General features: G+C 38.5%; 1 protein-coding gene across 1 annotated transcript in view; it reads left to right on the top strand.

Annotated features, from left to right (window-relative positions):
- The window catches only part of si:ch211-186j3.6 (neural-cadherin), a 446142-nt gene that overhangs the window by 83247 nt on the left and 347727 nt on the right, over positions 1–15168 (top strand). Inside the window, 1 exon segment of the mRNA XM_050049923.1 lies at positions 8833–8851. Coding sequence (XP_049905880.1) covers positions 8833–8851 — 19 coding nt within the window.

The raw sequence follows: 15168 nt of genomic DNA, 5'->3' as shown, positions 1-15168 counted from the left end.
GGTCACAGTCACAGATAATTTTACATGATGCTCCTTCGTTATCCGCCATGACATCAAAAGTACAACCAAGTCCTCATAGATACATCTCTGGTAAAACTGTTAGGTGTTATGTGTTCAGCAATGCTCGTTGCGTACTGCTTACTCGAAGAACACTGTAAACATGGCTCCTTCTTCTTCTGTGGTTTAATCGCTGCGGGTGAGCAGAATCTCGGGTGCCGTATTCTGGTTTGCTGACTTCCGCTGTGTGTCCGCCCCGAGCGAGGCTACGCTAAATAGCCATATAGAGAAAGGCTTTTTTGTCACTGTTGGGTTCAAATAAATATGCGGATCTTCAAGGGGGGGTGATACGAACTAGGGACAGTTTTATTAATGGTAAAAAGTTCCGCACAGCTGCTTTAAGTTGTTAATAATTTTTCAAGTCAGCTATCTTTTATTATCCTGCATTATATGTGCCAATACAATACATTCAGCATGTCATTTTTACATTCCCAACAAATTAAAATCATCTTGTTAAACAATTTATCAACCACAATATAAGCCCTGCCACCACAACAGATAAATCCTCCTACTGTCTGTGCAGCACAAGGACAAACCCACATGTCAACAACAACCACTGCTGCACTTACAGTATACATGAACTACACAATATCAGATTGTATCATTTTCCCCATACAGATAGTACTTGTAAACTTGGGGGTGTTATTACCACTAAGTCTGATGGCTGTACAATACCCGCCACTAATGGGTCAAAATATTGACAACCAACAACAAGAATGGATGCAGGCCTTGCCTGAACCCTGGTGAGCTTAATTTGCTTTCAGTGGTCGCTGCACAGTTGGGCCAGCTTGTTCTGAGGCTCTTGCTGTGTCTTCAACTGCGCACTGAGCTCTGTAAGGTTAGCATTTCGATTAACAAATATCCACATACATAAACTAAAATCTAAATATCATTAATCGTCCATCACAGCCTTAACAGGAGTTTCTCAGCAGTGCATCACTATCAGTCAAGTCTCAGGCAGTGTCCCACTATGTAATGTCCTAAAATAATTGATAGTGTTGTAATACTGTACACATAGCATCTGCTGTCTAGTTCAGTACCTTACAATATTGTTATGCTGTGTTTTATTATTGTGTCAGGCACATACAAGTACTTATAAGTAGGGATGGAGAGAGTACTGGAATGTTATAATCAAGTATGTCATAATTGTACAAATTGCAGTAATGTCAACATATACACTAGTGGAACTGGGCCCAAATGTCCACACCACAAAAATATTTTACATTTCTTTAAATGGCATTTTTCAGGTGATTATCGATTATAAATATAAACCTGCCTCCCTCAGTACAGGCTCAGTAAAACTAACCAGAAAAGAGGACAAAATTAGACAACTGAACAAAAATGATGTCCAAACTAAAAGTCTATTTATCTTTGCTTGTTCTCAGTGCATAATATGGCCAGTCCGCTCAGCTGCTCTTCTAAGTTTTCAAACACTTTGAGCTGAATCAGTGCTCTTACATTTGACATAAGTAAAATAGAATTTAGTATTTTTAAAAAGACAACAAACACAAAAAAACTGACCGTTACAGTAACAAGAGTAAATGGAATTTGTTACTTTTACCTCTGTTTATTATCCATTCAGACCATTTTTAACTGCTTATCCACAGCCAGGTCTAATAAACAAATTCTCCCCTCCAAGAATCTCTTTAGTAGACAGCAGAAAATGCATACTGTTGTTGTGGTAAAACATTTGAGAACATAACTTTTTACATCACATTGCAACCAAAGAACTGCCCATCTCGTCTCAGGCTCTAACATCTGCCACAAAAAAGATTCCCTTCCGAGAACACAGCTGAAGGTTGTTATGTTCATCCATCCAGAAGAACTCGTCAGAAATGAGGAAAATTGTACTAAAGAGACGATCATCAAGAGTCATCAATCAATGAGCAATTAAAATGAGATAGACTTCATCTTCAAACTCACCTAAATCACATATAGGTTTACCTGACTGTTCTGCTAATATATTCACTCATTCATAAGTAATTCTACTTTCACGCACAATGACAGTCACAGGAACTCAAACTTCAACCACATATATCCAAGGAAAAGGTGTGACAATGATGCATGGACACATGTTTTAAGGGGCAGGTAGTTCCTGGGGAGTGCAGGGACTACAATAGCTATAATAGCAAAGATAGAGACAAGGCAACAAATGAAACAATGGAAACAAAATATGTCCAAAAATAAATAAATTGGCAAGTGGTTAAAAAAAAGCAACAAGTAATTACCCAGACCAAAATGAATCTTTTTAGTTGACACTGACTGATGTCGCACAGATATTATTGATGAGACCTTCATTCAGTTGCTGTCCGTCTATCTACGGGTTTTGCACTGTCACAATCATATATGTGGAAGGACATTTTTGAAGCTGCTCCAGCTGCATTAGTACACTTTGCTTTGTGTGTGCATCTGACAGTGTTGTAGGGCGCCAGCTGTGCCAGTGTTTATAGTTTGCACTTGAGCTTTGTTGGGTAAAACTAAACACTGTTGTCCTTACATGTACTTGAATTTACACACACTCACACAAACAAGCATTCTCTGGCCTGCAAACACGGCAAGAAGCACACATACACACTGAACAACTGGGTTCCTCTGTAATGACAGACACTCCTCGCCCACAGCGGATTGTCGGTCTGACGACTTGCCATTTCACATCACTCTACGCAGATGAGTGAGACACAAACATGATATCGCTCCAAACCATACAGATGGAGAGCCAGATAGACCCACTGACATGGATGTAGATGATGTTTATAATAATAATAAAAAAAAAGACTCATGATTTGAGTGATGCTGATGCAATGACACAGCATATTTATTCTTGCTGGAGTCTGTGGGAACGGAGACATAGATCCCTCGAGCCTTGGTGGGGTTGTCAAAGCTGGAGGCAGGAGTTGGATCATAGCATGCTGGAGACGGGAGTCAGCATCAGTAAAAAAAGGATACTATATTTTTAGGGGGCTTTACCACGTCAGCACCAGTCACATTGTAAATTCACAGCACACTCTTTCTTGGGTGGCTTAAGGCTAATAAATAAGCCCACTTTTTCCACTGCTGGTTAGCCTAGGGTTAAGTGGGTTAAATTCTAAAATAGTCTTAAGTCTGCAAGGTGGCTAATCTTGGATCACAGCAGGGTGAGCTAAGCTGAAGTGGACTTGAGTCTCGGTTATCCACTTTCAGATGTGCCAAGTTGACACAATAGTCGAGCACTTTAATCGCCGTCAGCAGTGGACTGAACATTTTAGAAAGATCAGTGCAGTGAGGAGGATTTTTAGATGTATGTCTGTGTAACATTTGTTCAATGAACAATGAAATCATACTCCAAGCTATTAGTTCACACGGGTCCATCTTAAATCAATACTGACTAATGAGTGTAAACAAAGATTCACCTTCTTCAGGCCCTGGAAACTGAGACCTTATTGATATATTGGATTTCAGCCTCAGCCATGCGTATACTGTAGAGAGAAGTTGCTTAGAGTCTGAGATGCTTATGATACTAGAGGGTTAATTAGATATATACAGCCTTGATCTTTCTGAAAATACTCTGAAACACAGTTAACCCCCTCTGACCTGAATATGCACCATTATGTTTTATTCAGTTTTATTTTTCTGTCATTTAGAAATGAGACTCAATTTAACATTTTTATGTAAACGTCTGTTTTATTATATTTTCTACTGCACACTACAATGGACTCTTCGACTGCTGTATTATTTATAATGTAAAGTTAAACACTCAAAATTTACTGTGTGTGTAGGCCTGTCACAATACCGGCTTTTGTTGAATGATAAACTGTCCCAGAAAAACTGCAATAAATAATTTGATTGTCATCTTAAGACCATTTTATGCCACTGATATAATGATAACACAATAGCATAATACATACAAGTACTCCCTTTCAAAAAGCAAGGAACTTTTAATTCTTCTCTTTCTCAGACTTTGGAATTTGAATATGAATAAAAATATCCTAAATAAATGAACATTATAAATGTGTCTGTGTGTCCATGCGTACATGTTGAGGAGCTGAGCACTGCCCACAGTGAAACCCAACAGAGAGCAGATGAGAAGACAGAAGCAGCGGGACTAAAAATGACAGAAAAACATGCCTCTGCATATTTTTTATTTTTTTTTTCTGTTCATTTGGCTCATAGACGCAGTGAAAAAAAAAAACTCCGGCGCTGTGCCCAAGTCTTATAATGGTCAGGAAAACTGTGCTGTTTCTTCTGGCATCATGTTGGTGGAACTGTTGGTGACATTCTCATGTAAACAAACATGCATATAAACATGAGGACAATATCTTTTGATATATGCACACTACTCACTATTTTTGCTGGCCTCTATAAGTCAGTATCATAAATATACTGACAGGCCCGTGTGTGTGTGTGTGTCTGATCAAGCAGCGACCTGCAGGGCAGGGCAGGCGAGTCTATCCACAGACCACCATGTTAGAGTGGCCAACTTTACAGTAGAAATAAACATGTTTACAGTCTGGGACCAAAAAACAGCTTTGGTCTCTGTAGCTAATTTTAACACACATGACAACTTTACAGGGGATTTTTACATAACTCACATTTTATTAAGGATAAAAGTTAGGCATAATTGAGGGAAGGCTGCTTTGAGTGACAGGCTGTCTGCTGATAGTGTCCTCAGCTTCTCAGTCAGATCTGCCCGTCACTCCTCCACAGTGCCAGCCTCTCACCCAAATACGGTCACTCCTAAAATCAAGATGGAGACAGCCGAAATGCTGGACCTGAGGCTTCAAAATGGGAGTCCACAAACCAGTAGGTGATGTCACTGTAGCTAAATCTATTATTTTCAAGCTGATTCAGAAAATATATTTTTTAAAGGCCTTTGGAAGGTGAAAAGGTTTTTTAATTCACTTCTTTGTCTGTCTGTCTGCCTCGCTGGGCTTGTGTCAAAACATTTATTGGTTATACAGAATCTAATAAGCTTCTTTGCCAATGTCAAACATTAAGGTGGATTTTTATTGGCTAAAACCAATAAATATTTGATGAGCATTTGAATGGATGGTACGTCTGAAGGGGTTACATTGTTTATTGCTATTCAAAAACAGTGTTTTGTGCTGTATGTATTATTCCAGGTAAATAAAACATTTTGTTTATAATAATCTGCGCTGCAAACAGATCATAAACTCATTAGAAGCACAGGTAAATTTTGTATAATATAATCAGACAAACATGAAACATTTACATTCATTTCAATGTTATTATTAACTATGCAGGTGCCTAGCAAAATATTCACTGAGCTATTTTTTGTGTGTGTTATATATCTTGCTTGAATCATAATAAATTATCTTGCACTGATGATTAATGAGAGCCAATTTAAGTAAAGTGTTCGTAAGTATGCCTGTGTGTTTGTAGATGACATGTTTGTGTGTGGCTGGGTGAGATGTTTTTCCTATGCCGTGAGTTATTTTAAAGTTCAGTGAAATGTGGTATGGCATGCAGTGACCCTGCTAACCTTGTATACCTTTGCTTCCTGGGTGATGTGCTCCCCTCAGACAGATATGGTCAACACAGGGCCCCAAAGCTTCAGAGTGGGAGGTGATTAGGGTGACCTACAAACACTGGATGTTGTTGCCAGAGCACGTGTAGCAAACGCACTCTCAGAAACATCAGAGCGCTGATTAACATCAATGTTGGAGTAAAGAGAAAAGCACTTTGTAAAATTAAATAAATAAAGAAATATGACTCTAATTAGTAACATGGATATGCTTTAAAAAAAGACTATGGTGCTTAGGGAGGATTACATTCACGTATAGCACCCTGAACTGAGAGAAAGAAAAAAGAAGAAATAATGAGTTATTTGTGATATACTGTGACTGCATAACTCATCGACTGGATGTTACAGTATGGGTGAACAAAGTATATAAGTGCTGCAGATGTGTCAAAGCTGCTCTTGGGAAGACTCCTGGCAACAGAGATATACACATTTCACTCCCACTCATTGAGACGCTGTTGAGTGACCTTATTTGTGCAGATAGAATGGTCACTTCAGCTGGAGGGTAACAATTTGAAACCTGCACAAAAGTCATGCTTCTTACTTTTTCCCATGTCACTTTTTTTTTTTTTTTTTTTTTTTTGTCTGGATGTTCTTTCACGGTTACCTCCCACTGCCTTTTGCAGCTTTAATGAGAATCATTCTGAATTCTGGTGATGATGGAAACCAAAGAGATGCTCAAATCTAAAAAGCCTATAATGTGTCTTGCTTTTAATCATACAGTGATTTTAGGAGCAATCCAGCAAGAGTTGGGTTCCTGCTGACAGATCGGATCAAAAGATAGAAGCACATCACTTGAAAGGAAGTGTTTGTTGTTGGATCAGTTTTTTGCACTAATTGGACTGGACCCAACTTGCAGAGTAGATTGAACACTTTTAAGACCGGAGGCATCAAATGTCATGAAGACTTCAGACCAGCTGCAGCAATATTTTCCTGGCGTGTGTGATCATAACATCCTTGTCTGAAGTCGGAAACTGAATGCTCCCACCGAGACCTTAAAGGAGATAGTTTTGTTTTTATTTGTCCGTATTTTGAGACACCAGTTTTTGAAATTTTTAACTCCTTCCCAGTACAAATGAGGGGAATGGGATTGAGGTGATCACAGCAGTGAAAAATCTCATAAAGGGAAATCAGCAGCAACGTCCTCTACTACCAAAAACAGTGTCCTTGGTACATCTCATAATCCACAAAACACAGCCAATGATAAAACAATAGTTTTCTTTACCATTTTTATTATTTTTTTTTTTTTTAATACAAGTGACCACGATGAAAACTACAAAACATTTAACACAGCACAAGTCAAGGGGGAACTCGAAAAATAAAATAAAAAAGCATTATGTTTGGCTTAGATTTTCTCATTGTACAGTAGTAGGTACGTGTTTAGGTAAAGGGGAGAGAGAGCAAAAGGATGAGACAGTATGAACCAACGGAAGACAGAAAGAGAAATAAGAACAAAAAATTGAAATAAATAAATAAAACAGTAGTTTTCATTGTAAACACATTTTGCCAAACAAATAGTCCCTAACAAAACTATCAACAGTATGTTCTGATATTTTCCAGTATAATGGAAAAACTTTTTCAGTTATGCTGAAATGTGTTTTGCAGAAATACTGTATATTGGTTCCTCAGCAGTTCTTGGCATGGGTTAACGTGCTGGTTCTACATAGCACCAGTGCCACATAAAGAACTTTTCAAGCCCCTGTATGGCTCTGTAGAGTTTCTGCTGATTCTTTCCCCTGTAAACTAAACTAATCTGAAGAAGAGAAACTTTTAAGCCCCTGTATTGTTCTTTAGAGGTTCATTATTATTTCTTAGCCTTAGTTTAGTTTAGTTTAGTTTACAGGGCAAAGAATAAGACCACTACATTAAAATAGCCTACAAGCAGTGTGTTTCCAGAGGATAACACATTAAATAAATACTTTACCTACAAAATGATTATTTGCAAATCATTAAGTCATGCCGTGTTACCTGGACTTTATTCACTGGCACATGCATTTTCCACTAAAAAAAGCCTTTAGCACTGGTTTTGAGGAGACCATATACATTTCACTTTCAGTTCAGTTTTCAAACAATAAGGCTGTAGCAAAAATGCATGTGATTAGGAAGTGCTGAGCATACAAGTGGATAAATGGAACTTGGATTATACTGTACAAGTTGTATGAGAGTTTGTAAATGGAGGTTTTGATATAGTTTTGCTGTCGTTAAACATGGTCCCAATCAATCAATAGATCAACAAGTCAGTTTTCTTAACAAATTCAAGGGAACATGGCATGACTAATTTACAAATGGTCATTTTGTGGGCGAAGTATTCCTCTAAAGCAGTGGTTCTCTCTGTTTGCCCCCATGTGTATGGAAATATTCCAGGTTTGAAAAGGTAACGTATTTTGTTTTTCAGTAAGCATTTACTACAGAATCCTCTCAGCCAAAATGTTGTAAGAAATGAGAAGTAATCACTCATATTTTAAGTGAAAGGGTCAGTCAGAAGGATATTGGTATTATCTGGCATCATTCAAGGGCCCCATGCTCAATAATTAAAAGAATATAGTGTTGTATGGCTCCTCTAATAACTCTATATAGTACTATTTGACAAAGGCGCTGGATAACACCTTTAAAAGATAGGTACCATGAAGCACTAAAACAGGTTCCCCTATAAGGACTAGCCAAAGAAGCTCTTTTTAATAATTTGGAGCACCATTTTTATTTTGCATATATGCATTCATCTGTGTGAACCAACTCTTAAGGTCAAAAGGGAAGGAAAATAAAGCATTCAGCAGCAGAAACTCTCAGTGGTTTGGATATCAAAAAGAATTCCACATGAATGCATTTTCTTTTGACCAGGTATTATTCTTCACATTCTTTGGGATACATGTCAACGTTTTGATGGAGAACTTCATGTGTTGAACACCTGAATGGTCCTAATCAATGAAAAAGAAGTATGGCATTCACTCCAAACTATTCTTGATGTTCAAGGATAGTTTCCTGATTTGAATGGTCTTGCTTTTAGAGGGAAGTAGAATAATTAATGGAAACTGAATTAAGATACATAATGTGCCAAAGTAATGCCAGAAATAAATGAAAGCTGGGTCCCTGAGTAGGTGAGATGGTTTGTCTATACTGCTCAGTGCTCACAGTTATCTACGTCTGCTGAGGGCATGGGTTTGCTGAATGAAAAACACTTTTACAAGTGACTGAAGATTTTTTTTCTCCTCTTTCATTAACTCAGAAATAGAAAAAGGGTAGAAAGCGGAGAGAAAAAGTGAATGAGAGAAAAGAGAGGTAGTGCGTTCCAAGTCAATTTCTCCTTCCTCAGATTGACTTCAAAGCAACACGGCTAATCCTCTCACGCCTGCTCGTTAATAAGCCAGTTAATAATCCGTTTAGCCGCTTTCATGCTGTGCTGTTTGTTGGCATTATGGCGCTGCGGAAAAGTGAAGGGCGGAGTCATGGCGTTTGACTTGAAGGTGCCCCCCCCCCATTCTCCTCATTTAATGACAATAGGCATCTTTTTGCTTGCCCCTTTTTGCTTGTACTCTACTCCAGCCAACACACAGTCAACATTTATCTTATCGAAGCCTCACCATAGCTTGAATTAAAAAAAAGTTTTTATCTCACACCTGTGTATGTGTGTGTGTGTGTGTGTGTGTGTGTGTGTGTGTGTGTGTGTGTGTGTGTGTCCATACACACAAAATGCATCACTGTCCCTAATAAGTTACTGGTGTAAAGATAACATAGAGAAGGCAGCATAATGACAGCTTTATCGTGCACATACACATTAACCCACATCATTCTCTCTCTTTCTTGCATTTCTCTCACTTGCTCTTCCTCCCACCTTCTTTTTCATTGTCTGTTTTTCTTTCCTTTGCGCTCTCACTCCATTTATTTTTCTCACAGATGGAACTAAGCCAGCCTTAAGGTTTTGGACTGGAGTCCATATTTTCATAGAGCACGCTGGCTTGCAACCGCCATTCCCAGTGAGCCTGAACAAGCAGGTTGCCAGATCCATCATGGTTTTATCTCATTATTTCTGGGACTTCCAGCCCCCTCTACTAGCCTTCTGCAACTGCTGGAACAGAGTGCAAATGAGAGATGAAACAATTAACACTCATTTTCTATAATCAGCAGAGAGAACTTGACAGAAGAACCACTAAGAAAAAGAATGTAGAAATAATATCGAGCTCGTCTTCTCTAATCCTTTTCGGTGTCTATAGTCTAAGGCCTTTTTGTTCTACAACTAGACAAAGTTAAGGGATTGTTTGTTATTTGTGAGGGGAGTGGTGTGGTGCAAAAAAGGGGATACATGCCAAATATTTTTTTTAGCACTGAGGAGGTTTTTTTTTATTTTGTCTTACAGGGGGCATAGTAATTGGCAAGGTTGTATTTATTTTACTAGATTTTTAAAGTAAATGTGGGTGGGTTTGAAAAATATCCAAAATTACACAATTTACCACAGCCAGAAACTGTACAAACAGGAATTATTATTGGATTGTCAATGGACACGTGCGATGGATGTTTCCGTCGGAAAAAACATAACCAAATCTGAGCTTAAAATGGTGATATTTCATTAAAATCACTTTATTCTACAGCTCAAAAATAAATCCTCTGCACTGACTAACCAGCAGGCATGACCAGAGTAAAGAAACAAGGCTTTTTTTCCAACTCCATGATTTCTTCTTCAAATTTAAACTTTCAAACATCAAAGGGTAAGTTTTAAAAATCTAATAATGAATTTATGGTGGAGGGAAGGCCATGCATTTCCTGCTAATCACTCAGAAAGACTCAAGGAAAAATATCTGTAGCTTCGGGGCAGGCCTCCAGGAAAGCCGCTCGGCCCTGCAGCAAATTATTCTCAGTGGCCACTTGTGTTACCCATTGCAGCAAAATAATCACCTAAAGCCCAAAAAGCATTTTCCCGTAGGCCACTTTCACAAAAGAGATGTCTGTAAAGTTGTTGACAGCACACCTCTAACTGCAAACATGGTCAGTAATGAATATTTTCTGATATTTTGAGCCATGATGGTTTTATAGTTGTAAAACTTTCTTGGAGCCCATGAAAGAGATTTAAAAAGCCATCACAATGTAAAGTCTATGAGCTGAGCGGGAACTTGCGGGCGTGGCCAGCGAGAGAAACACCACTGCGCATATTCAGTGGGCCACATACCGTGGAAGGAAAACCAGAAGCTAGAAAACTTTTTTGGCTTATACTCCAGAGGCCTGTACTATGAAGCAGGATTTGAAGTTAGGGTTCAGGGTTAACTCTGAACAGCTAACCTGCTCCGGAGGGGGTCAACTTTAGAGTATCGGATCACAGCCTGTCAACATCCCGACAACTGACCAAACAGATCACTGAGGAAAAAAGTATCAGTGAGCGAAAGCCTGGAGTAACAGGTAAAAAAGAGGAGCCTATCCCGGTCGGATAGACCTCATTAATCATTAACTACTTTCCCACCCTTTACTTCAGTAGCAGAAACAGTCTGGCGTTACTTTAAAGTGTTTTATGTGACAGAGTCAGAGTAGTATTATCATCATCCAAATAAACAGCAAAAAAGTACTCATACTAATGTCACATAGGCCCATAGCTCAGTGATACCTGCATGTAATTTAGGTCTTGGATGACGGTTAATTTTGGGATAGTATTTTCAATATTTCTGTTTTTCCATTTTAAGATTACAGATTGTTGTTAACATCCCATGCCACTGACATTTGACTGCCTCACAGTCGCAGACACTTCCGGTACAGTTTCATCTTATATAATATGAATCAGCCTCCTTCATTCATGATTCTGATGATGTCACTCATAATTACCACCCCCACCTCTTTTACACGAATGTGCTTAACTAGTTGATAACCAGCTTTGTAGTGCCGGTTATCCAGACGGCCAGTGTTAGGGTTCCTCAAACCAGATAACAAAAACATATCCTAGGTAAGTTGAACTGGCTTCGTAGCACAGACCTCAGGTGAGCAACTCCATTGGAATGAGTAGCCGCCATCTTGCTGTGCGGTATCTAGTTATCATTAAAATGTATTCTTCAGGGAGGAAAAAAAAAAAAAAAAAACAACAACAAAAAAAGCACACCCCTAACCCTCCCCTGACAAGTAAAGAACAGTCCCTAAGGGTATCCATGTTACAGTGGTAGTTAAGTGGATAGTTATATCATCTCGGCGTATCTGCAACAAGGGTTGCATTTAACTCACGATTTAATATTAATATGATTTAAGCACCGCCTGGTGAGCGCGCAGGCTAAAATCGAATACACCCCGAGAGGGAGTCGCGTGCTTCATGTCTCCAGCGGGTGCGTGTGATTAGCTAGTCAAGTAGAAGTGAAGTGAAAAAAATCTGAGCCTTTTTAGCAAAAAAAGTAGTGTTTAAACGGGAAAGAGGTGTGTTAAATCGGCAACATTTGGACCAAGACCTCTTCAGACTCAAGAAACATGGTTTATTTTTCTTTTCTTTTTTTTCATCTTCGGCAAGGGACGAGAAATGTAATCAGCTAGCAAGGAGGATCCACCGGTTAACGGTAACGTAAACATTAGCATAAGTAACGTTACTTGTGTTAGTTGACTGCACTGTTGGCCGTGTTGTCTGCCTCGACAATACTTTAACATACTGTTGACTGTAATGTTAGCTGCTTAATATGCTGCGACACTGTACTTTCGATAGCCAATCTTTACACAACTTGTTTGTTTTTGTCCATAGGCTAAAGTTGGTCGAGTTTTGTGCAGTTTTCCTGAGTTTGTTGTATTCATATTTAAGTTTGCATATGCTGCCAACAAGGGTCCGTCTAATGTAACATAAGTAGCATTTTGTTTTAAAAGCATAACGTTACTGTATTTATTTGGCGAAGTTATTAACAGGTGAAGTCACATCACCTGTAGTGCTACTATGACTAAATGGACATGGCCCGCTTGTACATGATGTACAGGAACTCAAATTATCCAAATGAACCACAGAGCATTTTAATAATAGGGTATAACAATAAACCTATATACTGCAGTACAGCATACATCAAAGCAAATCGCTCAAACACTGCAGTCTTATTTTATCCTCTGAGATATTTCAGTATTTTTTTTATTAAAAATCCACAATGTTTTAGAGAAACTAGTGTGACTAAAGTTGTTTATAAGCTTATATGGAGAGAGCACTCAGATCCATGCTCTGTCGCTTCACAGAAATGGGATTACAAATTTATGCACTTGAATTCCTCATCGCCATCATAATTCAACAAAAACTAGGGCAGTGAGGTTATGGACACTTGTTGTACTCAATTTATTTTCTTCACCACGGTTGTGCATCTATCTAAAACAGGCCTGAGCGTCTTCACTATGTTTGAGCTCAGTTTAATGAAATGGGCGATTTTACAGATGTGACAAGAGGGAGGCAGATTTGTCTGGAGTGATGGGGAGCAGCAGACATGTTTTGTCTGTAATTGAAGTTCTACCATATTAAAACCTTGTGTGCTCAAATAGCAGGACTTGAGATATAAATGATGTCGCTCAGGGACATGAAAACTGATTACGCTGACTTCATTGTGTATCTTCAAGGGCTACAATAGATTAAGTTGATGAAAGCAGTTGAGATTCCCCCTGGATTCAGTCATTCTATAAATGCTCTCTTGCTTGGACTGTGGTGTGGAATAGCCAAAGATAAAATTCAGACATTAAAAAAAGTAAGACATAGGCCCAATATATCTGTATCACACACAAAAACACCAGGCATGTTATTTTTTGTTGTTCATCTCAAGTCCTTAAATATGCATCTATATCAAGTTGTATATTCATTTGTTATTATTTTTAGTTAGTGAGTAGCAGTTTATTTTGAACATGTAAATAGCAAGTACACAAAATAGTCATACAGTGGTAGACAGACATAAAGAAAAAACAGGTTTAGGAAGCATGAAAACTGAAAACAACATGTAATGATTTGATTTACATTATTGTTTTAGCTATGTTTCCTTTATAATTGGACTGCACAGTAATATGATATGAAAAATTCATATTGAGAGACTCGCAATTTTAGGACTTGTTGACATATTGACATCATACTGTTATGCACAGCAACAACAAGCATGACTGAAAGCAAAACTTTTACCAACTCTGTGATGGTTCCAAAAAGAGGAGCAGCTTCACTAGTGTGGAATGAACTGTGGCGTCGTTAGGCCTGGGTGTCCTGAATGTTTTATGAACAGCCCCGGCCTTCTCAGACTCTTTTAGCAAGTTACCGCTCAGAGGGAACTCATTCAGCGTCTCCTCTGGCAGCAGCACAGCGTCTCTCCCTCTCCTCTCTTACGGTGGGCACACGAGAGTCGCTGTCGGCAAGTGATTTTGTCACAAACCTTTGGTAATGTAAACCCACGTGACGCCTGTGGCTCAACAAAAACAACTTATATGTGAATGTGCGTTATGGTAGCATAACAGTCTGTCACTGTGTCCCGAAGCCCAAGGTGACCTCTTTAAATTCCTTGTTTTGCAATTAAGAGTGAAAGAAAAGCTACAAACTTTCACAAATATAAAGGCAGAATTAGAGATTTTTGGGCATTTTTGCTTGAAAAATCATTGAAATGTGTAATTATTTGTCAAAATAGTTGAAGAATAATTTTGTATCGATTAAATGAGTAATCATGTCATCTCTAGTTAAAGATGTACAGTTCTTTATTTAGAATACTGCATGCTTTTAAAACTGCATTCTGTGTGAATCTCTAGAGGTTTGTGCCGGACATATGTTACATTTGTACATTTAATATGTAATGCATATGCTGAAACTTTACGTGCCTTTACACTTCAGTTATTAATTTAGTGTTGTGATAACGCTGTGGTTGACACGGGATAAACTTTAGGCATTAAAGACACTTGGTTAGGGTAAGAAATACATTATGTTTTGTCTTAAAATACCTGGATTGGTGGCTACAAACACTGCTGCAAATGTACCAAACTCTCGTTAAAAAGTGCCCACTTTTGTTACTACAAACATGGCTGGAAATGTACCGACCTCCCGTTAACAAATCACAGCTTTTGTCAATCTTGAACAGTGGCAGGGTTCAACGCTAAGGTTTTTTTTCACTTGCCCAGTCGGGCAAGTTGGTCAGAGATCTACTTGCCCGAAGTCAGTTTTTACTTGCCCTATAAAAATTGTTTAATTTAAGCGGCTATCAAATAACAAAGACTGCAGTTATTTTTATGTTATGTAATCTTTATTCATACTGTATTTATTAATTAAAACAACATATGTCATGTATTGTAGCTTAATTCCTACACAAAAATGACAATCATTCTCCGTCTATAATTTTGCGCCCTACTTGAGCCATGCCCACCTCTATTTATTTTTCACCCCTCTCTCCAGTTCTGCTGTATCAACACTGGGTTTAATATATTTTGCTTCCATCTCTCTGCCCTGCTCAACTCTACTTCAACGCTACTTAGCTCTCTCTCTACTCTACCAGTAGACTACCACATCCACTTGTTGCACAAAACGCACACAGCAGTGTTTTCCCTAGGATGGAGTTGTAGCAGCGGAGGTGAAGCACATGCATGAAAAATAATTTTCACATACGTGAAACTTTTTTGTATGCTTGCAAAGCACAGCCTGCTGGGATGTTTCT

Source organism: Epinephelus moara, chromosome 1, assembly GCF_006386435.1.
Source record: "Epinephelus moara isolate mb chromosome 1, YSFRI_EMoa_1.0, whole genome shotgun sequence".
Classification (NCBI taxonomy): Eukaryota; Metazoa; Chordata; class Actinopteri; order Perciformes; family Serranidae; genus Epinephelus; species Epinephelus moara.
The sequence above is the reverse complement of the archived record's forward strand: the minus strand, read 5'-3'. Positions and strand labels throughout refer to the sequence as shown.